At 46.2% G+C, this 24403-nt stretch overlaps 1 protein-coding gene across 3 annotated transcripts in view; it reads right to left on the bottom strand.

The window, feature by feature from the left end:
• The window catches only part of TOX2 (TOX high mobility group box family member 2), a 154511-nt gene that overhangs the window by 34626 nt on the left and 95482 nt on the right, over positions 1-24403 (bottom strand). For all 3 annotated transcript variants that reach the window (XM_018057894.1, XM_018057895.1, XM_018057896.1), the window contains one exon: positions 18773-19018. In XM_018057894.1, coding sequence (XP_017913383.1) covers positions 18773-19018 — 246 coding nt within the window. The remainder of the gene's footprint in view (positions 1-18772; positions 19019-24403) is intronic.

Raw genomic sequence — 24403 nt, 5'->3', positions numbered from 1 at the left:
GGCTCCAAAATCACTGCTGATGGTGATTGCAGCCATGAATTAAAAGACGCTTACTCCTTGGAAGAAAAGTTATGACCAACCTAGATAGCATATTCAAAAGCAGAGGCATTACTTTGTCGACTAAGGTCCGTCTAGTCAAGGCTATGGTTTTGCCAGTAGTCATGTATGGATGTGAGAGTTGGACTGTGAAGAAGGCTGAGTGCTGAAGAATTGATGCTTTGAACTGTGGTGTTGGAGAAGACTCTTGAGAGTCCCTTGGACTGCAAGGAGATCCAACCAGTCCATTCTGAAGGAGATCAGCCCTGGGATTTCTTTGGAAGGAATGATGCTAAAGCTGAAACTCCAGTACTTTGGCCACCTCATGCGAAGAGTTGACTCATTGGAAAAGACTCTGATGCTGGGAGGGATTGGGGGCAGGAGGAGAAGGGGACGACAGAGGATGAGATGGCTGGATGGCATCACTGACTCGATGGACGCGAGTCTGAGTGAACTCAGGGAGTTGGTGATGGACAGGGAGGCCTGGCATGCTGCAATTCATGGGGTCGCAAAGAGTCGGACACGACTGAGTGACTGAACTGAACTGAATATTTTTATTACAACCATCTGCCATTTATAGAAAATGGATAAAGCTATGTTTTTGACAGAAAAAAGTAAAAGATGTAAGAACACTTCATTTCAAATTTATAGGGTACAGCCAAAGCCATACTCAGGAAAAAGGTATAGCCATAAAATTTTTTATTATGAAACAATAAAAATAAAGGTAAATGAATTAAAAAATTTAAAATGGAAACTCTAAACACACGCAGGAAAAAAGGGAAGGGATTAATAAACATACAAGAGGAAATTTATACGAAAAAAGAAAAGAGAATTGAAACATAACTCTGATGGCTGGTTCTTTGAATAAATGAATAAAACAAAATTGATAAACTAATAATGTGATTAAAGATGAGCATAAAAAAAAGAGAAACTACAAAACACAGCTTTTGGAATATGAATGGGGTAGAATTAGAGGTACAATGGTATAAAAATATAACATTACACTAAATACGATTTAATGGTAATGACTGTATAGATCTCAGTGAGATAACTATTCATTTTACAAAGATGGTATAACCTGTATAGTAATTATATACGGTATAGTTTATATTTCAGTACAGAAATATGAGAAAGCTATCTTATAAAATGAAAACTACAGACCCATTTCACTATAAAAAAATGCAAAAGAAACATCTTAAGTAAAATAGTACAACATTAAATTCAGCCTCATATTAAAAATGTATGTGTGTATGTACATATATTTAAATATGTATGTATACATCCATACCATACCCAATCAGAATATATTAATAGGTACCAGGAACCTATTAATAAAATTTATTAACTCAATATACTAAGAAAGAAAAATGCATATGATTATCTCAATGCACACCTTCGAGGCATGTGATAAAACTCAACCAAAATTATGAGTGAGCTCAAAGACTAGAAATGTCTTTTAAAGTATGCTAAAGAAAACCGACTTTACGCCAAGGTGAATTTCTTTCATATTTTTAAAATTTATTTGGCTGCACTGGCCTTAGTTGCGGCATGTTGCGTCTAGGTCCCTGACCAGAGATTGAACCTGGACCGCCTGTGCTGGGAGATCTTAGAGAGGAGTCTTAGCCACTGGACCACCAGGGAAGTCCTGCCAAGGGCGAATTTAATTCGCATTAAATTGAGGGAGAAAGTAAAGATCACTGGTCACTGATACCGTCCCTGTTAAGTGAACGTCTGACCCAATGCCATGCAACAAAAAGAGATGAGAGATGAGTTACAACAACAAAGAAGATGGAAAAGCTTCTCCTTTGTAGGTGTGACAGCATTTCTAGAAAACCTCAATTCTTTTAAAAACTAGAAATTGAGATAAACATAAAAGATACACTGATTTCTTATTTACTCTCACACACAGAAAAACAGAAAACATAATCAAGAAGTCCTAAGCATGATAGCAATGCAAAAATATACAATTCTAAAAAACAAATGTCTATGGAGTATGTTGGATCCGTCTGTATGGATATATATATATATAGACAGCTATAGAGCAAAAATTATTTAAATAAATGGAGATACACATTGTTTTTGAAGGGGACAACTCATGAGTATATTGATATAAAATCTCCCCATTTTAACCTGTAGATATAATGAAAGTCCAAAATAAAAAAGTATATCTAGGATCAAACCCAAGCAGGAACCAGAGGGCCTGAGTCGGTCAAATGGGAGCTAGGAGACCACATATCACGCCACGAAACACAGGTGCACCAGTGCCCCGCCTCAATTCAGACGCCTGGCTGTGACGAGGAGGAAAAGCCCGACTCAGCCAGCACCACTCCCTGGGGATGGAAGGAAAGCCTGGTCTGCAGGCGTGGACTCTCACCTGGCGTAGCATCCCACCAGGGGGCCCACTTCACCCAGACAGAGGCACGGGGATGGAACTGTCACCACGGGGTTATGGCTCACATCACTCATCAGGCCAGCATCTGGCCTCTAGAACGCAGAGATGGCCTTCTACAGAGGCAGAGGAAGCGTGGGCTTGGAGACAACGCTCTGGGAAGATGGGGCACTAATCCCGAAGTCGTGGTATTTGCATTCAACTGGAGGCCTCCACGTGGTTGAGTGCAGTACATGTGTGCCGAAGAACCCAGGCGTGGAAGCAGGGGCGCCCCTCCTTCTCAGCACTCCCAACGACCCACAAGGGGATTACCCTGATTCAGCAGCGCTGGGCTCTGCCGAGCTGGAGAAGCTGGTACCCGCGGAGGGTGTGTTCCTGCCAGAGGACACAGGAGGTCCTGGCTGCTCTCAGGACCCTTTGGGCTTCTTACGTCTGAGGTTGGGGATGAGAGAGGAGAACTCTGCCATCAGGGCAGGAGGAAGTGGCCCTGACTGGCGGGAGGCGGGAGGGCTGCCCCGTGGGGGCAAGGAGGTGACCCCCTCCTGCCATCTCCTTCCCCACCGCGACTCTACGTGGACAGGTGCGGTGACCCGAACCTGAGAAGTGTATGAGGGCCAGGGACACAGGTAACACGTTAAGTCACCAGATCAGCAGGGGTGATCGCTGAAAGGGAGGGGAACTTAGCCGAGGCCGGCCGGGAGGATAAGGATAAGTTCCCAGCAAGGCAGGCTGTCGTGAGTTCCACTACATCTCCTACAGAAACAGAGATCCGAGCAACCATGGAGATGCCGCTCCCTCGCCTGCGTGGAGAAGTAGGTCTGTGCAGACTCCGTGGGCCACGGAAATGCCCTGAGAGCCCAGCTGGGCTCCTCTGGCCCCATGAATGTGCCCTTGCCATGGCTACACTTTCCACAGGCCACCCCTCCTCCCTTCCCTCCTTCTTTCTCTTCTTCCCTCTGTGGATGTAGAATTCTGGTTGTTATCACCATCTGGAATTCCACCTCCCCACTCCCCACGTCCTGCCTTCTTTTTCTCCCTCATCAACAAATCTCTCCCATGTCCCATCCCATCCAGCGCTGCTTGTTGGTGCACTTGAACTAGCGCTGACCAGAAGCCCTCTCTGGGAGTAAACTGTCCCTGTTTGACTGTACTCACTGAGAAATAGACCAGTGCCTTGCTCAGGGTGGAGGGTGGACCCAAGGATGCTCAGTTCAAACCAAAGGGGCCCCGAGCTAACCTCCAAGGAAGGCAGGTCCTATTAATGGAGGAATCTTCTTGAAGTCAAGCTCAGAGGTATGTCTGCATCCGTAGGTCTGGGGGCATATGCTGAAACTGAGGGGATTATGGGTGTGAGAGAATCAAGAGGATTGTGACCCTGCACGGGCGCCATGGGGGCAGAGATGAGAGAGACAAGTCATCACAATGTCAGTGTGGGAAAGAGGGGACTTGGGAGCACAGACACGTGTCAACTGTCTGTGATGGAGACCCGCCCCCCACCCCAAGAAGGTCCCCAGGGAAGTAACTTTGTCCACCAGTACTTTGGTAGGTAGATTTTGGGGGGAAAACTAGGAAGGATACAGAGTCCTCCATGTGGGTTGGCAGAGAAAAAAAAAAACAGGCAGCTCATACACGAAGTGCTTAGAGACAAATAATAGCATATTTATGGCTACCATGCTGAGCATTTTATAAGCATTATAACATTTAATTTTCCAAACAAGCCCATAAGGTAAGGGTTATTAACATATCCATTTTATGCATAAGAAAACTAATGATCAGAGTATGTGAATAACTTGTTCAACACGGCAAGCAGCTGGAGGAACTTAGATTTTTTGCCGGGGTGGTGGGCACTTGGGATCTTATTTCCTGAATCAGGTATTGAACTTCCCCTGCAGTGGAGTCTTAACCTCTGGACGGTTGGAGAAGTCCTAGGAACTCAGATTTAAATCCAGGTATCTGGAAGTCCAAAGTCAGAGATATTAGTTTTTGCAAAGGACCACCCCCCTTTCAGCAGGGCAGTGGTCAGGGGCACAAGGCACAATGCAAGTGTCCAGGGTAAGGGGCGTCAGTGGAGGCTAAGCCCCTATCCCCGAGGACAGTTTTGTTTCTAGTGTCATTGGCTGGCCGTTGGTCACTTGTGCTGTGGACACCTGCAGGGGTGACAGGCTTCAGCCACGTGCTGGGGCTCAGAATTATGAGAAGATACATCACTGTGACCAAGGTTGCAATGGCGGGGGTGGGGCGGCGGCGGGGGCCATGCAGAGAAGGGCTCAGCCAGCCTGCTGGCTGGAGTTAGTCTGCTCCTCCTAGCAGGGCACAGCAAGTGAGAACTCGTCAAGCACACAGGCAGGAGAAAGGGGTGGAGGGGGGACTCTCACGCGCTAAGGCAGAGGGGCGGAGGTCCGGGGTTCCCAAGCGATGAGTCCTGTGGGGTGGGGGAGTGACTGTCTCGGGTTGACCCTTCGGGCCCAGGATCTCGGGCAGGAGGCCCATGCTTTGCTGTCACCCTGCGCCTCTAACCAAAGCCCAGGTCATCGGGTCCAGCTGCGGCCAGCACTGCAGCGTCTGCTTGAGTCTTTGTGTCCAACTCCTCACACTCGGTCCTCTCGTGATTTCCGAGAACAGGCTGCCCTGATCACCCCTGATCACCCCTCCTCAAGCACCGCACTGTCCCCCAGACCCCGCCTCCCAGTCATACAGAAGTCCCAGTGACATCCCCTGCCCGGGGTTCCCTTTCTTTACCCTCTACTACATTTTGCTTCTAATTCTGCATAGGCCCTTGGTGCACAATTACCCGTGAAGCCTCACAATCTAAGGAGACGTGGCCTGGAGTCCTTCTGATCCCAGGGGGCGGATGGTCCTCATGCCAGTGTGTCTGCTTCGAGGCCTAGCCAAAAGGAGGCAGGAGGGGCTGGGAGGAGTCAGGAGTTACACGTGGGGGATAAAAGCTTGGCAACTGTCACAGGTGTGATGAAATTCTCAAGGCAGACAGAAACACAAGCGACAGTTCCGAGGGTCCTAAAACAATGGAAACCAGGACTCAGCTGAGGCTGATGGCCATCCAGCGGTTCTGGGCTGGATCAGAATCTTCTGGGGGACTGGTTAACAAAGGTTGAGAGGTTTGGGTGGGGCCTGAGAAATCTGCATCTCTTAACTTCCCAGGGTCTTGTAGGCCTTTTGTTGTTTAATTGCTAAGTCGGGTCCGACTCTTTGCGACCCCATGAGCTATAGTCCATCAAGCTCCTCTGTCCGTGGGATTTCTCAGGCAGGAATGCTGAAGTGGGTTGCCATTTCCTCCCTCAGGGGATCTTCCTGACCCAGGGATCGAACCCACATCTTCTGTATTCTCCTGCATTGCAGGCGGATTCTTTACCCACTGAGCCAAGATTTCATTTTTGATGGCAATACTGCCGGAGTCCCATAGAGACTGATTCTTGGGAGTGTTGGCTGCCAAAGGTTCCTGGCTGCCTCCTTCTCTAAGACTGCCCACGGCCAGTGGGAACCATCTTGCCTAGGAAGTTATGCACAAGCTCCACCCTGGCCTGGCCTGTGACCAATGCCTGATCACACCGCACACAGCGGTCTGATTCATGCTTGACAGGTCCCTACAGAACCAAACAGACCTCCCTGTAGCACAGATCTGGACACCATCTGAAATATCTCATTTACTCTTCATAACAATCCTGTGAGGAAATTTCAGCACAGAGAGGGTGAGTGGATGGCTGAGGTCACACAGCCAATCATACATCTGACCTCGGAGTTCCTCTCGACCCCCGCCCCCCAATCATTGACAACAGCCCCCTGCAGGGCCCATTCATGAAATGCTTTGGAGATGTCTCTCCTGATCCTCTCCACAGCTCTCGCTGGGGTTGGTCCATTCAGCACATGAAGAAAGTATGGCTGGGAGGAAAGGGGTTGTGTTCTATCATCCATCAGTGGTGAGGAGATGGGCCATGAACCCAGGCTTCCTGCTTTCAGGTCTTTCTACCAGTTCTGGGGTGACACTAAGAACTAGCAATGGCTTATTCGGAAGGGAATCCTCAGGGCTCCAGCATCTCGGGGCCCAAAATTTCATACAACCAACACAACCCAATGACAAGTTCTAAATGCTTTTTTCTTGCTACCAAGAGTCTGGAGAAATAGCTAATGCTTTTATCCCACCCCCAATCTCTGTGTCCAGTGAGAACTCTGACCACAGGCTGGGCAAAGGATGCTTCTGTGCAGTGTTAGGGTAAAGGGAAGAAGGTTCCTATCCTGCCCCCACCACTTCTTGGCTGTGTGTCTCTGGACAAGCCCCTTGTCCTCGGGGACACACCTGTAAGTGAGATCAACTCTGTCTCCCTCCAAAGTTAATGGGAGGGTTAGATAAGGTGGGCCATAAGATGAAATAGACTATGTTCAATAGAATAAAAAATAGAAATAGGGTCCCCATCTGGCTTACTTACCAGCAATAGTGTAGGCAGCGCTCTACAGTTTGTCAAGGGTTTACCTCGGCACCATTTATTTTTCATTCATTTACCCACCCACTCACTTACTCAGTCATTCAACAAACCCGTATCAGACACCTGTTACACCCCACACAAAGCTAAGCATCAGGATTATCCAACAGTACAGTTGGTTCTCACAGTCACTCTGGGCAGGTGGGGGGTAAGGGGCGGGGTAAACAGCATCAGCTCTGTCTCACTTGAGGCTTGGAGAGGAGGAGTAATGCCCAAGGCCACCCACCAGGGCAGAGGAGGAACCCCAGGACTCCCGACTCCCTGTTAAGTGCTACTGCTTGGACCCTAGGCTGCCACTATCACAGCTGGGGCCACAGCCCAGACCAGCCAGTGTGCCGAAACCTCCCCCAGGACACCTTGGCCTCAACAGTAATACAGCGATGCTCTCCTCTGGAGCCTTAATATTTTGATGAGTTTTATTTGTCTTGCCACCTTTTATAAAGACTCTGAGTACTAAATGGACAAAGCCGCAAGACGAGAGAAAGAGGGCAGGGGACTGACTGACTTTTCATTATCCAGCAGAGCCGGGGGAAAATGACTCCAATAGATCTCAAGTTTTATGTGCTCCAGACATTCTGCGGAGCCAGAGATGGTTTCTCAGCAATGCTGATGGTACATTAAAAGCTCATTTTCCCAAACGCGGTACTGAATATGCACTAGGAGGAAAGAGCCATTATACTGGGTAATATCGAAGCTGCAGCTGACGAATGCTGCTGAGATTTTCTGTGAGTTTTCCCTCGTGACTCAGGAGCAGGTCTCAGAGGGAGAGGTACTCTGCCAAGCTGGGCATCTGGCCCAGAATGGAAGTAAATGCCTGGTGGCCCTTGCACCCTTCTGGGCCAGAGGGTCACAGCTCCGACTGGGAGCCTGGCAGAGGGTGGACACTAGAGGGCGCTCAAGTGATCTATTACTAAAACCTCACAATCGTTTTGTGAATCCCAGTGGAACAGGTGGCAATTCGGTCTGAACAAGGAAGTCCAGGCAGGTGTGAAATTTCCTCCTCCTAGGCATCTGCTGCTGGTGTCTGGTTCCAAAGGCCCAGCCCCTAGGATGCCACCTCCAGGAAGTTCTCTCTGCTACCTCTCTCTTCCGAGCTTGTTAGTACTCATTTGCTCTTCATTCCGAACTAGCACCTCACGCTTCATGCTGTGGTTACCTGTGAACGTGAACAGCTTGACTCAGAGTCAGTTAAAGTGGGTCTCAGGCCTGGCTCACTCACCCCCTTGCTCATTCATTAATTCACGTGAAGGCTGTACAGGTTGGATACTGAGTTCTCAGGCAGGGGAGTCAGCACCTGGGTTTCAAATCTGGGCACCACCATTCATTCGGTGGTTGTGTAGTTTTTCTCTCTGTGCCTCTGTTTTCTCATCTGCAAAATGGCAATAACAATAGTACCTCCTTCTCAGGATGAAGGACTAAATGAAATAAATATAAAGGGCTTAAGTGTATGTGGAGTACATAGTAAATGTTTTAATAAATGTTAGCAGATTACAGATGAGCCTGGTGGGCTACAGTCCGTGGGGTCATGAAGAGTCAGACACGACTGAGCAACTAAGCACAGGGTCTACACATTTAGAAAAAGCTCACCTAGAGGAAAGTGAAAGCGTTAGTTGCTAAGTCATGTCCGACTCTTTGCAACCCCATGGACTGTAGCCCACCAGGCTCCTCTGTCTAAGGAGTTCTCTAGGGAAGAATACTGGAGTGGGTTGCCATGCCCTCTTCCAGGGGATCTTCCTGACCCAGGGACTGAACCTGGGTCTCCCACATTGCAGGCAGTTTCTTTACCATCTGGGTCACCAAGGAAGCCCCACCTAGAGTAAATGGGGGTCAAATGAGGAGTATTCCTTGCCCTCCAAAGGCCAAGACACAGAATCTATGACCGCGGGGAGCATTAATGGTGCTCCCGGAGGCCCATCGTCACGGTTCTGTTCTAGGAGAAGCTCTACATCAGTGAGCTGCTACCTCTCGCCTGGCACAGGGCTGGTGGCTACATAAGTCAGCCACTGGGAAAGCCAAGTGGCCACCAAGCTGAAATCACAGCTGCTGTTCCCTTTCCCCCTCCCCCAGGCTGGGAGCATCCCGTTGCATCTTTGAATGCCCTGTGACTTAGATACCACCCTGTAGGCAACCTTGATTCACTCCATACACAGCCTGAAGGGTGCAGAAGGCACTGGGCTTCGAGGCAGAGACTTGGGTTCGAATTCCATCTCTACCCTTATTTTCACTGTGTGACCTTGGACAAGTAATCTCTCCTCCTGTTTATTCCATCAATAAACAGAGACTGAATGTTATCTGCAAGCCAGGCCCTTTGTTAGATGCTGCTGCTGCTACGTCGCTTCAGTTGTGTCCAACTCTGTGCGACCCCATAGATGGCAGCACACCAGGCTCTCCCGTCCCTGGGATTCTTCAGGCAAGAATACTGGAGTGGGTTGCCATTTCCTTCTCCAATGCATGAAAGTGAAAAGTCAAAGTGAAGTCACTCAGTTGGGTCCAACTCTTAGCAACCTCATGGACTGCAGCCCACCAGGCTTCTCCGTCCCTGGGATTTTCCAGGCAAGAGTACTGGAGTGGGGAAGCAACTAATGCTTCTCCGTTGTTAGATGCTAGAGCAGAGCAAAGCATAAAGCACAGATCCAGCCTTCAGGCTGTGCCGGGCTGGTGGTGCGGAAGGCATCTAAATGGACAACCATGTATTTCCAGGAATTTAGTCAGATACTACCTTTATTTAAATTTTTGATACATGATTCATCATATTTTTGGTGGAAATTCTGCCTTTTAAAAATGCTGCATGGAAAAAAGGACTTATCTTGATTCCTGAGTTTTGGCACATGCCCTTAAATCTTCTATGCCTCTCCATACATCCAGCTCAAAGGGTCCAGAGAGCCTCCGAGAGAAAATGACTTTTGAGTCGGGTCCTAAGGCAGGAATAGGAGACCACCAGGTTGACAGAGGGAAGAGGAGTCCAAGCAGAGGGGCAGCATGAAGTGGGGCTCGGTCGGGGTGATTCTGTTCCCAGGGAATGTCTGGCCATGAGAGGAGCTATTTTAAAGTTTTTCTCTTGACTGGGGATTGTTCCTAGAGGCCAGGGGTAGTGAAAGGAAGCCAGGGATGCTAGACATTCTACAATGCACAGAGCAGCCGGCCACAGCAGAAAATAATCCCTCCACCAACGCTGGTTGGGCTAAGTTGAGAAATGCCATACTAAAACATCAAGGAGCAAAACATCATGGCATCATGCTACCTTGGGCTGACTCCTTGACTTCTCTAAACCTCAGTTTCTGGATCTGAAAAATGGGGATAATAGTGGTACCTACTTTAGAGGGTTGTCGGGAAAAGGCAGTGGCACTACATCTGTACACAGCAGGTGCTCAATAAACAGCCCTATCTTTTCCAACTTTGAACATACCTCAAACTTCAGAGCAAACCCTTCTCAAAAAAGACAGCTTCCCCGGGTTCCAAAGAAAACTGGGACACAGAAAAGAACACATTTTGTTCTTTTCTGACCTTTCTCTTAGAGAAAACCACGAGTCTTATCTCTCAATAGAACGTGAGCCTGTTTGCAGAGAACCAGCCTGTGTGTTGGCTTATCACTGGCCTGAGTTTTAACAGGGACTGAATTTTTATGACTGCGTTATAAACCTTTGCAAAACCCACTTTTAAACTAAAATACGCCGACAGGTTCTTAACTACTATAGCTACTAAATTAAGCATGAGGGATGGAGGGAGGCGCAGAGTGCAGGAGAAAACAAAAGTGCCCTGAAAGAGTCAGTGGAGGTAAAATAATGTTCATTAAAAATAGAAAAACAAACACACACAAAAATCTTTTGTGTTCAACTTCACACTCGTACATCATAATGTTCCAGTAAAAGGCCATTTCCCCCTGAGATAATAAAAGAATTGAATTTTTCCTTATCGGTCATCTATTTTTCTAGCTGAAGCTATTACTCCCGCTCTGGGGTTGCTAGGCAACAAGAAATATTAATAGCAGCTTTTATTAGCTTAGCTTTTGCAGCCGAGTACCAGAATGAGAAAATGGGAAACATAAATGTGTTACATAAATCTTTCAACCTTTCAGAGCCGGTGTTAGTCTCTGTTTTCATAATGATTTATTGAAGTGATGGTTCATTTATGAGAAAAAGGAGTGCAGGATAAGAAAACGGAGCAGTCCCCTGCAGGAGTGTTTGAAAATAAATAATTATAGCAGGAGAGCAAAAGCTGTTTAAAGCCATTTTTCTGAGTTTTATAAAATGTAAAAAGACATATTTCTTTCGCTTACTGCCTCTAAAAAACAGAGGGAGAGAGTTTCATCCAGACTCTGCGGAATAAAAAGGACCCTCTGGACCTCTGGTCCACCGCCACCCTGTATAGGATTCTCAGAGGTCCATTTGGGAGATAAATACCCTGACTCCCACTCCCCAGAGGGAAATTAGCTAAAAACATGGCAGCCTGGGCCGGGAAGATCCCTTGGAGAAGGGAATGGCAACCCACTCCAATATTCTTGCCTGGAGAATTCCATGGACAGGTGTTACAAAGGGTCAGACACAACTGAATGACAAACACACACACACACACACACACACACACACACACACACACACACACACATTACCCAGCAGTTAGGAGCATGGGCTCTGGGTTAGGCCAACCTAAGTTCAAAACCCAGTTCTACCATTTGTTACTCTCCACCCAGTGACTCAGAGCAAGGGGTTAGTCCCCCCACGCCTCAGTTTTCTCACCTGTAAAATGGAGGTAATGGTACTTATCTTATGGGAACTTGTGTGTGTGTTAGTTGCTCAGTCCTGTCTGACTCTTTACGACCCCAAGGACTATAACCCGCAAGGGTCCTCTGTCCATGGAATTCTCCAGGCAAGAATACTGGAGTGGGTTGGGCTGCCATTCCCTTCTCCAGAGGATCTTCCTGGCTCGGGGATCAAACCCAGGTATCCTGCAATACAGGCAGATTCTTTACCATCTAGCTACAAGGTCTTACAACTGCTGGGTAACACTAAGCATCAAGAAAACAACACACACAAAAATGGCCACAAATTCCTGCCCTTGCTGCATCTTTGCCTTTCTGCAGTTTTACTCAGCCATTTCTCTCTTTGGGGTCTATTTCTGGGCTTGGCCATATGACTTGCTTTGGCCAAAGGAACATTAAAGAATGTGATGTAGGCAGGTTTGAAAAGTGGTTGCACGTCAGAGCCTCTTCCTCTTGATGCTCTCGGGAGCCCTATCACCATCACCATCTGAACAAGCCCAGGTCACCATGTGAAGAGAGACCTGTGGCCACATCACCTGCACAGACCCAGCCAACTGCCAAGTTGTGAACAAGACCATCCAAGGCCATGCATCTCCAGCCAAGCTGAACCCAGAAACCAGCCAAGCCGACCCCAGAAACCAGCCAAGCTAGCCCAGGTCAAAAGAACTACCTTGCTGTTCCACAAAAGAACAGGAAATAGAAAAAGTTCATTGTTTGCTTTAAGTTACTAAGTGTTGGGGTTTAAGCCACTAAGTGTTGGGGTAGTTTTGTTACACAGCAAAAACTAACTGATAACAATTGTAAAACAAAACAAAAACCAATTTATGCACTAAGAGCAATCAAATTAATAGGTTGGGCAGGGTGATGGGTATCCACTGGCCCTGCGGCTCAGAAGTCCAGAGGATCAAAGCTTGGGGGCCTTTGGTCCCTTTATCTCGGACTCCAGAGAGGATCTCCTGCAGCTCAATTTGTGAGAATCATTTAGAGGGAGACCAAGTCTTCTGGGTGGAAGAGGAGTGAGTCAGGGATGGGAGGAGGGGAGGAACAGGAGATTGGAGGGGAAGAGTGAGAACAGGAAGAGAAGGGGGCAAGTGATGGGAAGATGTATATGAAGGACCTCCCCCCACTGGGTCAACACACAGATCCTGCCCCGAAGCTCTGAGCCCTGCTTTCAGGCTCTGGAACCTAAGCCAGGGCTGCAAGCTGTCCCATGGGAACCACCTCTAAGGCAAGGGGGTGAAGTGCAACTTCGAAACTGCTCAGCCCTCTCCCTCAGCCTATCCTAGGATTCTAGCCAGGAAAGATCCTTCACTCGGTATGCCCCCAGCCCTCTTTGTGTAGGGAGAAGGTCCAGTCTTGGCAAGATGTTTTGGGACAAGGACCTAGAGCATGAACAGTATAAAACTACCAGTCCAGCACTCAGGATGTGAATCCAAGTTGATGAGCCTTGAGCCCCCCAGGCCAGTGGCATGTGTGGTGGTTATGGTAGGGGGAGTCTATCCAACCCCAAACCCATATACTTATTCAGTGTGTCATAGCTGACAAAGCAATCACTCCCATTTTCCTATTTGTGAGTTCACCAGATCTAGAATTCCAGTCTCCATTCTGTCGATGGGAAAGAAAACTGAGGCTGGGAGAGAAGTTACTTACTCAAATCCCCAGAGAAAGAAGTAAATAAGAGTCAATGCTGGAGGAGAATGTTTGAATGATGACTGTGTGCCACTCTTGCACCAACTGAAGCCCACGACTGGACCACAAAGTTCCAGTGACCTAGAGGATGGCCCAGTGACCAGCGCTCATCTTAGGGAGACCCCATATTACCCAAGTCACCAGGACCCATGGCTGATTTTGCCAGAACTCATTTCCCATCATAGCCCATCTCCATCTGTTCAAGGCTCTCCAAGGAGTTTCTCTGGTCTTGAAAAAGGAGCAGGTTCCCTAAGAACTTATCTAGGAGCATCAAGCTTTGCCCTTCCTGGGATAATTCCTCTCCTGCGTAAGCCAGGACGGTGAGCTCAAACATTTCCCAAGGACGATTCCAAAATAAATTATTTCAGACTTAACAGAGGCTGTTTAATAAATTCCACTCTTCAAGTTTCTTTGGGTATTTTAGAAACTGATTTATACATACAATATCTCTCTCAAAATGAGACAATCAACACAGGATAAAATTATTGAGTTATGAAAATAGGGGTCAGATGGAGGTGCAGCGCTTTAAATTAAACTGGCAAAATATATCTTTCATACTAAATTGACTCTTTTTGTCTTGGAAATGAATGTTTAATCAGTTAAGATGCTGAAGTCGAGGGAGAAGCCTTAAGCATATTTAATTTTGTAAAAGAAGCCTGAAGCCAATATTGTACAGGCCTCCTGCCGGCAGCCATACCTTTAAAACCGAAGAACCAACTCCCACACAAGCTGGGAGACCACGCGGGCTGGGCAGGCGACGAAAAGGAACTAGTGACCTCTGGCTTCAGAGCCAAGAGGGCCTGGCGTTAATGAGAGGGCTGTTAAATGCCTTGGTGTCAAATGTCACTGCTCCAGGGACCACTTCCTTGACACATCGCAGCCTATACAGAGGGCACCTGGTCACTGGGCCATCCTCTGTGCCCCCGGTGGCCCTGTGCCCAAGCTGCTCCACCCCTTGGGCAGCTGCTAAAAACTGAGAGGCACACGGTAGGGGACAGAGCTGGGAGTGAATTCTGGTTTGGGGACTTAATAACTATGTTATACCCATTCATTCATAAAGTATGTAAACTATTAATACTAGGATCAGGTTATCATTTCCCCTAGGAAGCAATAACCTCACATCTGAGCCAGGTGCCTCCTCTCTGTGATTTCAATTAATTAATTAGGCTGCATCAGGTCTTAATTGCAGCACGTGGGATCTTTGTTGCAGCCTGTAAACTCTTAGTTGGCCAGGTGCCTCTTCTAGGTGCACAGAGCAACATGCACTGATTCTATCAGAGGATTTCTTACATGTTCAGAAGTGGGCTCCTCACCTGTCTCTCTACGGCACTAGTTGTTCCTCAAGGGCGTCTTGTAGGTCCAGAGCTCAGAACAATGTCTGGTACTTGGCTGCCTTTTAATCAAGACTGATCACTGTGGGTAAGCCCAAAAGTGGCCCCTTTAAGATATCAGATTCTAATCCCTGGAACCTGTAAATGGTTCTGTATTTGGGGGGAAAAGAAAGAGTCTTTGCAGATGTGATTAAAAGTTAAGGCTCTAGGGATGGGGAGAGGATCCTGGATTAAAGTCCCTAAGCATCCTTATAAGAAAGGCAGAGGGAGATTTCACTGACAGAAGAGAAGGCGAAGTGATAACAGACGGAGACTGGGGTGATGTAGCCACAAGCCGAGGATAGCCGGCGACCCCAGAAAGCCGGAGAAGCGCAAGATGGATTCTTTCCCAGAGACCCCAGAGGAAGGTCACCCCTCCCGACACGTTTCTCAGTCCAGTGACACATATTTTGGACCTCCATCTTCTACAGCTGTGAGAGCATACATTTCTGTTGTTTGTAAGCCACAGTTTGTGACAATTGTTAGCAGCCACAGGAAACTAACAATCACCTGCCTGCTCTGCGTCTCCATCTCCTTACTGCAGTCGTTCCCGCCTCACTTGGAACTTGGGAGTGTTACGTGAGACAATGTTTGTAAAGCTCCCTGCATGGTGCTTCACATCTCGGGGGTCTGACACAAACTCCAGCGTCACCCACATAGCATGCGTGTCCACACATACTCACACACACACACACACCTTCAAGCTTCAGCTCAGACAAATTTAAAACAATTGCTGGGCTTCCCTCGTGGCTCAGTGGTAACGAATCTGACTGCCAATGGAGGAGTGTGCATGCAAACGTGTGAGTGCTCAGTTGTGTCCGACTCTTTGCGATCCCATGGTCTGTAGCCCACCAGGCTCCTCTGTCCATGGGATTTTTCAGGCAAGAATACTGGAGCGGGTTGCCATTTCCTACTCCAGGGGATCTTCCTGACCCAGGGATCCAACTGTGTCTCTAGCATCTCCTGCATTGGCAGGCGGATTCTTTACCTCTGATGCCAATGCACGGATTCAACCCCTAGTCTGGGAAGATCTCACTATGGTGCAACTAAACCCGAGCACCGCAACTCCTGAGCCCACACTCTAGAGCTTGTGCTCTATCTACAACACTGCAATGAGAAACCTGTGCACCTCAACTAGACAGTAGCCACTGCTCGCTGCAACTAGCGAAAAGCCTGCGCAGCAAGGAAGACCCAGCACAACCGAAAATAAATCAATAAAAATATTTTTTAGAAACATTTTTTTAAAAACAACTGTCTTTTTAGCATATGGTCCCAATGGATGGACGTTTTCTTAATTGGTTTCCCACTTGGTCTGGCAGCCTTCCTCTGGGTAAAATAGTTTGGCTTACCTTTCATTTCATAACGAGGGAATAGAAAACCCAGTGAACCGTTGATAACTCTCACTAATGGAAGAATTAAAACGATCTGAATTTGTGAAGCATCTTAAACGTGCACTAGTTTTAAAGGAATCTGGAAAATGGCTGCAAAGTGCCTATCTGGACTAAGCCCAACAAAGGCATTTCCTAGGTGAGGGGATCAGCGGGTCATCTCGGATAAACAGATAACCTCCTTTGCGATGATCAGAGCTCTTATAACCAGGTGACTCTACCAAGGTACCTGCGAGTATCTGGAGACTGTTACTTTAGGTAAGTGAGGCTTATGGGAAAACACTGCCACTGGTTAGAGTGGGGACGCACTTTTATGACTAATAATAACAATAGCAAATATTCCCTGATTGTTTACTCTCTGCCAGACATTTGCTGAGACTTTACGTACATTATCTCAGATACCCGTCACTGCAAGAAAAGAGGACTGAAGCTCAGGATGTGGGGCCGGGGTTAACACTGGTCTGTGGGATGCCAGAGCCTATGCACTAACCACTACCCCGCACTGTCTGCTGGAGACTAGCATCCCAGGCCAGTGACACTGTGACCAAGAACCCCAGGCAGACGCACGCCTGCATCCACGGGCCTCCCCAGGGTACATGACAGAGATGTCAGCCGGGCCTTGCCCTCGCCTGGGTTACCGGGACCGTCTGGAGTTGTGAAGTTTTTGCTAGGAAATTAGCTGGGCAAGCAGCTAAGGCAAAAGCATTGTAACAAAGTGGAATTAAAACCACACACTGTGGAATCTGCAGGTCTCCAAGAGAGAAGAGGAAGCAGAGGGTCTGCATTATTGATGGGCTCCTTTTTTCAAGAAATGGAGCAGCAATTTCCACTGAGCACTTTAGTGAACAGTAGAAAATGTGGGCCTTGAATTGGCTTCCTCCTGCCTTCCCTGTCTCTCATCTTCCCTTCTATGTCTCACCTAGCTTCACAAAAATAAAAGTGATGTGGCTTTTGAAAATGCATAGAGCATGCCAGGTTGTTTTTCTTTTTCTTTTTAAGCAAGGAGATTTGATGGTAATAAGAGTAAACAATAAATAAACAGAATATAGTCAAGATTGGTAGATGATAAACAGTACAAATGAAGGTCTCAGATATCTGGTAGAACTGGGCCACAAATCTGGCTGTGACCTCTGAACAGCCTTGGTAGGGATAAACATGATCCATCCAACATCATGTGATTCTTATAGAAATCAATTTAGCGGTCCCTCCTGCCCTCCCACAGGTGTGTTTCTGACAAAATCAAGGACTGTTTTCCTCCTAGATACAGTGGTTGGTCCATCCAAGCTGTCATGGTCCTCTTTGGAGACTCAAACTGCCACCTGCCAGAGGCGTCAGTGGGGATGCTGGCCGCCGGTGGCCGTCGTGCCCGCTGTGTGGATGATACTAATGATGTTGCTGGAGTTCCTGGATCCAGTCATGCCTGAAACCCTCTGTCCAGCCCTCAATACCTAGATATTTCAGTCTTTTTTTTTTTCCTGCATCAGCTTCTTTGAATTTTATTCTTGTTACTTAAGAATGAAGTTAAGAGGTGTGACTATCAATATAATATTAACTGTAAAGGAAAAAGCAAAAAGAAACATATACCCCAGTCATTCAGAAGAAGTACTAGAATTCCCTTAAGGATTTTCCCCCCATTATGCAAAAGATTTCTCTACTGTCTTTCTATAAGTCTTGATTGTTCAAACCAGTCATTCATGCTGAAAACTCATACCTTGCTCAGCATGGGATTCAGGATCCTTATGATCCAGGCCCTACTAATTCTTTCACGTCCTCTCTTCCTACGCGACTCCATGTTCTTTCTCTCCAGCCCAGTAAGGGCGACCCACATGCCACACCTGAGCACAACATGAGCCTCCTGCTTCTTGCTTTTGTACATGCTGTTCCCTCAGCCTGGAAGGTCCTTTTCTGTGCTGGTCTGCCTGCCAAAGTCCCTCCTATCCTCAAAACTCTAAGCCAGTCACCACCCTCTCCCCTCCCAGCTTAAGCAAGACACAATATTTTTTAAATAATATGATTCCACTTATATGAAATGTGAAGAAGAGGCAACGATACAGAGACAGAAACTAGATTAGTGGTTGCCTAGGGCTAAAGATGGGGGTGGGGTTGGGAATGATGACTAAAGGGTATAAGGTTTCTTTGTGGGGTGATGAAAAGGTTCTAAAATAGCTTGTGTTGCTGGTCACATAGCTCTGTGAATATTTTAAAAGCTACTGAACCGTATACTTTCAATAGGTGAATTGCATAGTAGGTGAACAATATTTCAATTTCAATAAAGCCCTTTTTTTGACCGTGTCAAGTAGCTTGTAGGATCTTGGTTCCCCAACCAGGAACTGGACCCAGACCCCCTGCAGTGGAAGCATGAGGCTCTAACCACTGGGAAACCAGGGAATTCTCCTTCAGTAAAGCCTTTAAAAGGTGAGACTATACTATTAAAAATAAAAATAAAACAAATAATATTAATATATTATAAACAGAGCTTCAGAAGCAAGCAGCATAAGAACATAAACTTCCCTCCATGCCCACCCCCCATATTCTGCAGACCCCCATGCAAGTAACCAACAGAGCCCAGACCCTGCACCTGAGCAGAGGGTCCTCCCTTCCTTGCCGTAACCCGGCAGGAACCATGGTGGGTAACAGGGACTCACCGTGGGCAGCTGCCCCGATAGCAGGTGGCTGTCCTGGGCCAGCATGTTGGACACCATGATGGCTGGGAGGTCCATGGCCTGGTAGGAGTAAGCAGGGAGCAGTCCGTTGGGCGTGAGGCCGTGGCACAGCGAGTGGTAGCCGGCTTCGTGGTCCCCCAGGTGCAGGAGGGATGGCTCGGGGAGGTTGGGAGGTGTTATTGGGGGGATCTCATAGTCTTCGTTGCTCTCGTTCTGGCTGTTGAAGGTCTAAAATATCAAAAGGGCAGGCTGTTGCAGGTCAATGTTGTACAACTGCAGAACAGGCTTGACAGCACCAGTGACAGCCACAGTGAACCTCTGCAAGGCACACAGTCGAGACGGTGCAGTCAGACTCCCGACCCATCCCCAGTGGGTGCTTCCTCCTACTGGACAGTCTGTAACAGAAACCTGCCCTCCTGGAAAGTGGGGCCACCACCTGCTCACCTGTTTTTTGTTTTCCCACCAGATCTGGCCACTGCAGCCCACCATGAATCCATCTGTCTACATCCACCCATTTTACAGATGGATGAACTCAGGTCCTGGAGGAAAGTGGCTCATGCAGGGTTAGTAAAAGAGCCAGGAGTGGAGCTGAAGTATCCTGGCCCCATGCCTGGCGGTCTTCCAGGGCAGCTGGATGACTTTCTCTTGGGTATCCTGATCTGTGTCCTCTCTTGGTCTTCTCATCTCGGCAAATGGTACAAACATTCCCCCGGGAACACACACTATTCCCCCGGAGCCACACTGGACACTTTCTTTCCAAACGTTATTTGTTCATCTTCCTTACTTCACTGCACTGACCAGGAAGCTCCAGTGCAATGCTAAATAGGAATGGTGAGAGTGGACATATTTGCTCTTTTTTCTTAAGTATCTCAATAATTTACCACTAAGCATCCAGGTGGTGCTAGTGGTAAAGAACCTGCCTGCCAATTCAGGAGGCATGATCCTTGAGTAGGGAAGGCATGGCAAGGGGGAGGAAGAGGGCATGGCAACCCACTCCAGTATTCTTGCCTGGAGAATCCCATGGACAGAGGAGCCTGGCAGGCTACAGTCCATGGGGCTGCAAAGAATTGGACATGACTGAAGTGACCCAGCATGCAAAATGTTTGCCATAGATTCTTATAGGTATTCTATAACAGGTTAATGGTATTCCTTCTTCTTTCAATTAGGCATCAATTTTTAATTTTATTGAATTCTTTTCTCCTGCATCTACTGAAAGGATCAAATGAGCCTTTTCTCCTTTAATTCAGTTAAATATGGTAAATTGCTACACTTGGTTTTCCTAATGCGAAAGCAACCTTGTATTTCTGCATTGGACCCTACTTGGCTGTAATGCATTTCTGTTTTATCCATTATTAAATTTTGATCGCTGGTATTTTGTTTAGGATTTTTGCATCTAGTTCATGAGTGGGATGGGCCTATGATTTTCCTTTTCACACTGCTCCTATTGGGTTTCAGCACCAAGGTTATGTTAGCCTGGAAAATCATTCTTCCTTTTCTATGCTCTGAGAGTGATTAGACCTAGGAGAAGAGTTATATATGAAATGCAAGATGGATCTGAGACAACATGAAAGAGAAGTTTCAAGACATAGAGGAAAAAGTGAGGAAAAAATGGACATCTCTTTAATCAACAGACTGGAGGGAGAAGAGTGAGAATGAAGCAGAGGAATACCTGAAGAAATAATGACTGGGAATATTCCAGAACTGATGAAGGACACTAAAAGGTACCGGTGAATATGATGGTGACCCGTGGTCACCTGTCTATGACAAAAGAGGCAAGAATATGTAATGGAGGAAAAACAGGCTCTTCAATAAATGGTGCTGGGAAAACTGGGCAGCTACACGCAAAAGGATGAAATTAGAACACTAACACAATACATGGAATAAACTCAGATGGACTGAAGATTAAAATGTAAGACTGGAAACTCTAAAACTCTGGGGGAAAAACATAGACAGAACACTATTTGACGTAAATTGCAGCAAGATCTTTTTTGATCCACTTCCTACAGTAATAAAAATAAAACAAAAATAAACAAATGGGATCTAATTAAACTTAAAAGCTTTTGCACAGCAAAGGAAAACACAAAGAAAGCAAAAAGACAACCCTCAGAATGGGAGAAAATATTTGCAAATGAAGCAACTGCTGAGGAATTAATCTCCAAAATATACAAACAGCTCCTGCAGCTCAATATCAAAAAAAGAAATAACCCAGTCAGAAAATGGGCAGAAGATCTAAACAGACATTTCTCCAAAAAAGACATGCAGACGGCCAGAAAGCACATGAAAAGATGCTCAAATTACTAATTATTAATATTAGTGAAACTCAAATCAAAACTACGCTGAGATTTCACCTCACATTGGTCAGAATGGCCATCAACAAAAAATCTATATACAATAAATGCTAGAGAGGGTATAGAGAAAGGCAACCCTCTTACACTGTTGGGAATATAAATTGATACAGCCACTATGGAGAACAGTATGGAGGGTCCTTAAAAATCTAAAAATAAAACTACCATATGACCCAGCAATCCCACTCCTGGCCATATACCCAATGAAAACCATAATTCCAAAAAATAAATGCAACCCTATGTTGAAGCTGAAACTCCAATACTTTGGCCTCCTGATGCGAAGAACTGACTCATTGGAAAAGACCCTGATGCTGGGAAAGATTGAAGGCAGGAGGAGAAGGGGACTAGAGAGGATGAGATGGGTGGATGGCATCACTGACTCAATGCACATGAGTTTGAGTAGGCTCTGGGAGTTGGTGATGGACAGGGAAGCCTGGCGTGCTGCAGTCCATGGGGTCACAAGGAGTCGGACACGATGGAGCGACTGAACTGAACCCTGTGTTCACAGCTGCACTATTTACAGTAGCCAGGACGTGAGCAAATGAAATGTTCATCACCGGATGAATGGATAAAGAAGATGTGGTATGCATATATACAGCGGAATATTACCTAGCCATAAAAAGAACAACATAGTGCATTTTTAGCAATACGGATAGACGGAGAGATTGTCAGATTGAGTGAAGTCAGTCAGACACAGAAAGACAAATATCATGATATCACTTATATGCGGAATATTATTTTTTCAAGGGTACAAATGAATTTATTTGGAAAACAAAAGTAGAGTCAGAGATGCAGAAAACAAATTTATGGTTATCAGGAGATGGAGTGGCGAGGGATAAATTGGGAGACTGGAACTGACATATGCACACTCCTATATACAGAACAGATAACTAACGAGAACCTACGGAACAGCGCAGGGAATTCTACTTAATCCTCTGCAGCGGTTTGAATGGGAAAAGAATCTAAGGAAAGATGCACATACACATGTACACGTGCACGTATAACTGATACACTTTGCCGTACATCTGAAATGAAGACAACTTTGTACATCGACTATACTCCAAAAAAGTTGAAAAAAGAATTGCTAGGGCAGTTCAAGCCCATTACAATATCCGGTTCTTGGTAGACTCTTAATAAATATTTGTTGGATGAGGAGTGGGATGGGTAGGAGTTATGGCGGGAGACTAACTGAATTCTGCCAAGAAAATGCACTAGTCATAGCAAATACCCTTTTGCAGCAACACAAGAGATGAGTTTATACATGTTCATCACCAAATGGTCAATATCAAAATCAAACGCATTACATTATTTTTAGTCGAAGATGGAGAAGCTGTATACAGTCAGCAAAAACAAGACTTGGAGCTGACTGTGGATCAGATCATCCACTTCTCACAGCAAAATTCAGGCTTAAACTAAAGAAAACCAGGAAAAAACACTAGGCTGGCCAGGTATGACTTAAATCAAATCCCATATGAATTCGCAGTAGAGGTAACAAACAGATTCAAGGGACTAGATCTAGTTAACAGTGTGTCTGAAGAACTATGGGCAGGGGTCCGTAATATTGTACAGGAGGTGGTGAACAAAACCATCCCAAAGAGAAAGAAAAGCAGGAAGACAAAGGGGTTATCTGAGGAGGCTTTACAAATAGTGGAAGAATGAAAAGCAAGGGAGAGAGGGAACGATAAATCCAATTAAATGCAGAATTTCAGAGAATAGCTAGAAGAGACAAAAAGGCCTTCTTCAATGAACAGTGGTTAATAACAGAAGAAAACAACAAAAGGGGAAAGACTAGAGATTTCTCCAGGAAAATTGGAACCATCAAGGGAGCATTCTGCCAAAAGATGGGCACAATAAAGGATAAAAATGGTAGAGACCTAGTGGACACTGAGAGATCGAGATGAGATGGAAAGAATACATGGAAGAACTCTATAAAAAAGATCTTAATGAACCGGATTACTGCAATGGTGTGGTTAGTCACCCAGAGCCAGACAGTCTGCAGTGCGAAGTCAAATGGGCCTTAAGAAGGACTGCTGTTAATAAAGTGAGTGGATGCAACGGAATTCCAGTACAACTATTCAGATCCCTAAAGGATGGTGCCATCAAGGTTTTGCACTCATTATGTCAGCAAATATGGAAGACTCAGCAGTGGCCACAGGACTAGAAAAGGTCAGCCCTCACCCCAACTCCCAAGAAGGGCAGTACCAAAGAATGTGCTAACCACTGGACAGTCGCACTCATCTCCCATGCTAGTAAGGTCATGCTTAAAATCTTGCATGCTGGGCTTTAGCATTATGCAAACCAAGAACTTCTGGATGTCCAAGCTGGGTTTAGAAAAGGAAAAGGAACTAGAGATCAAATTGCTAACATTTGCTGGATTATAGAGAAAGCAATGGAATTTCAGAAAAACATCTATTTCGGTTTCATCAACTACACGAAAGCCTTTGATTGTGTGGATCGTAACAAACTGTGGAAAGCTCTTAGAGAGATGGGAATATCAGACCACCTTACCTGTCTCCCAAGAAACCTGTATGCAGGTCAAGAAGCAATAGTTAGAACCCTGTATGGAACAATTGATTGGTTCAAGATCGAGAAAGGGTACGACAGAGCTGTCTGCTGTCACCCTGTTTGTTTAACATGTATGCTGAGCACATCATGAGAAATGCCGGGCTGGATGAGTTACAAGCTGGAATCAAGATAGGCAGGAGAAACATCAACAACATCAGATATGCAGATAATACTATTCTTATGGCAGAAAGCAAAGAGAAACTAAAGATCCTCTTGATGAGGGAGAAGGAGGAGAGTGAAAGAACTGGCTTAAGACTAAATATTAAAAAAACTAAGATCATGGCATCCGCCCCTGTTACTGCATGGCAAATAGAAGGGAAAAGGTGGAAGTAATGACAGATTTCCTCTTCTTGGGCTCCAAAATTACTGTGGCTGGGGACTGCAGCCACAAGATCAGAAGATGATTACTTCTTGGCAGGAAAGTGATGACAAACCTAGACAGTGTGTTGAAAAGCAGAGATATTACTCTGCTGACAAAGATCCGTATAGTCAAGGCTATGGTCTTCCCTCTGGTCACATATGATTATGAGAGCTGGACCATAAAGAAAGCAGAATGCCAAAGAATTGATGCCTTTGAACTGTTGTGCTGGAGAAGACTCCTGAAAATCCCTTGGATATCAAGAAGATCAAACCAGTCAATCTTAAGGGAGCTCAACCCTGAATATTCACTAGAAGGACTGATACTGAAGCTGAAGCGCCAGTA

The sequence above is a fragment of the Capra hircus genome, chromosome 13 (genome assembly GCF_001704415.2).
Source record: "Capra hircus breed San Clemente chromosome 13, ASM170441v1, whole genome shotgun sequence".
Lineage (NCBI taxonomy): Eukaryota > Metazoa > Chordata > Mammalia > Artiodactyla > Bovidae > Capra > Capra hircus.
Note: the sequence above shows the minus strand (reverse complement) of the source record. Positions and strands in the feature narration are given on the sequence as shown.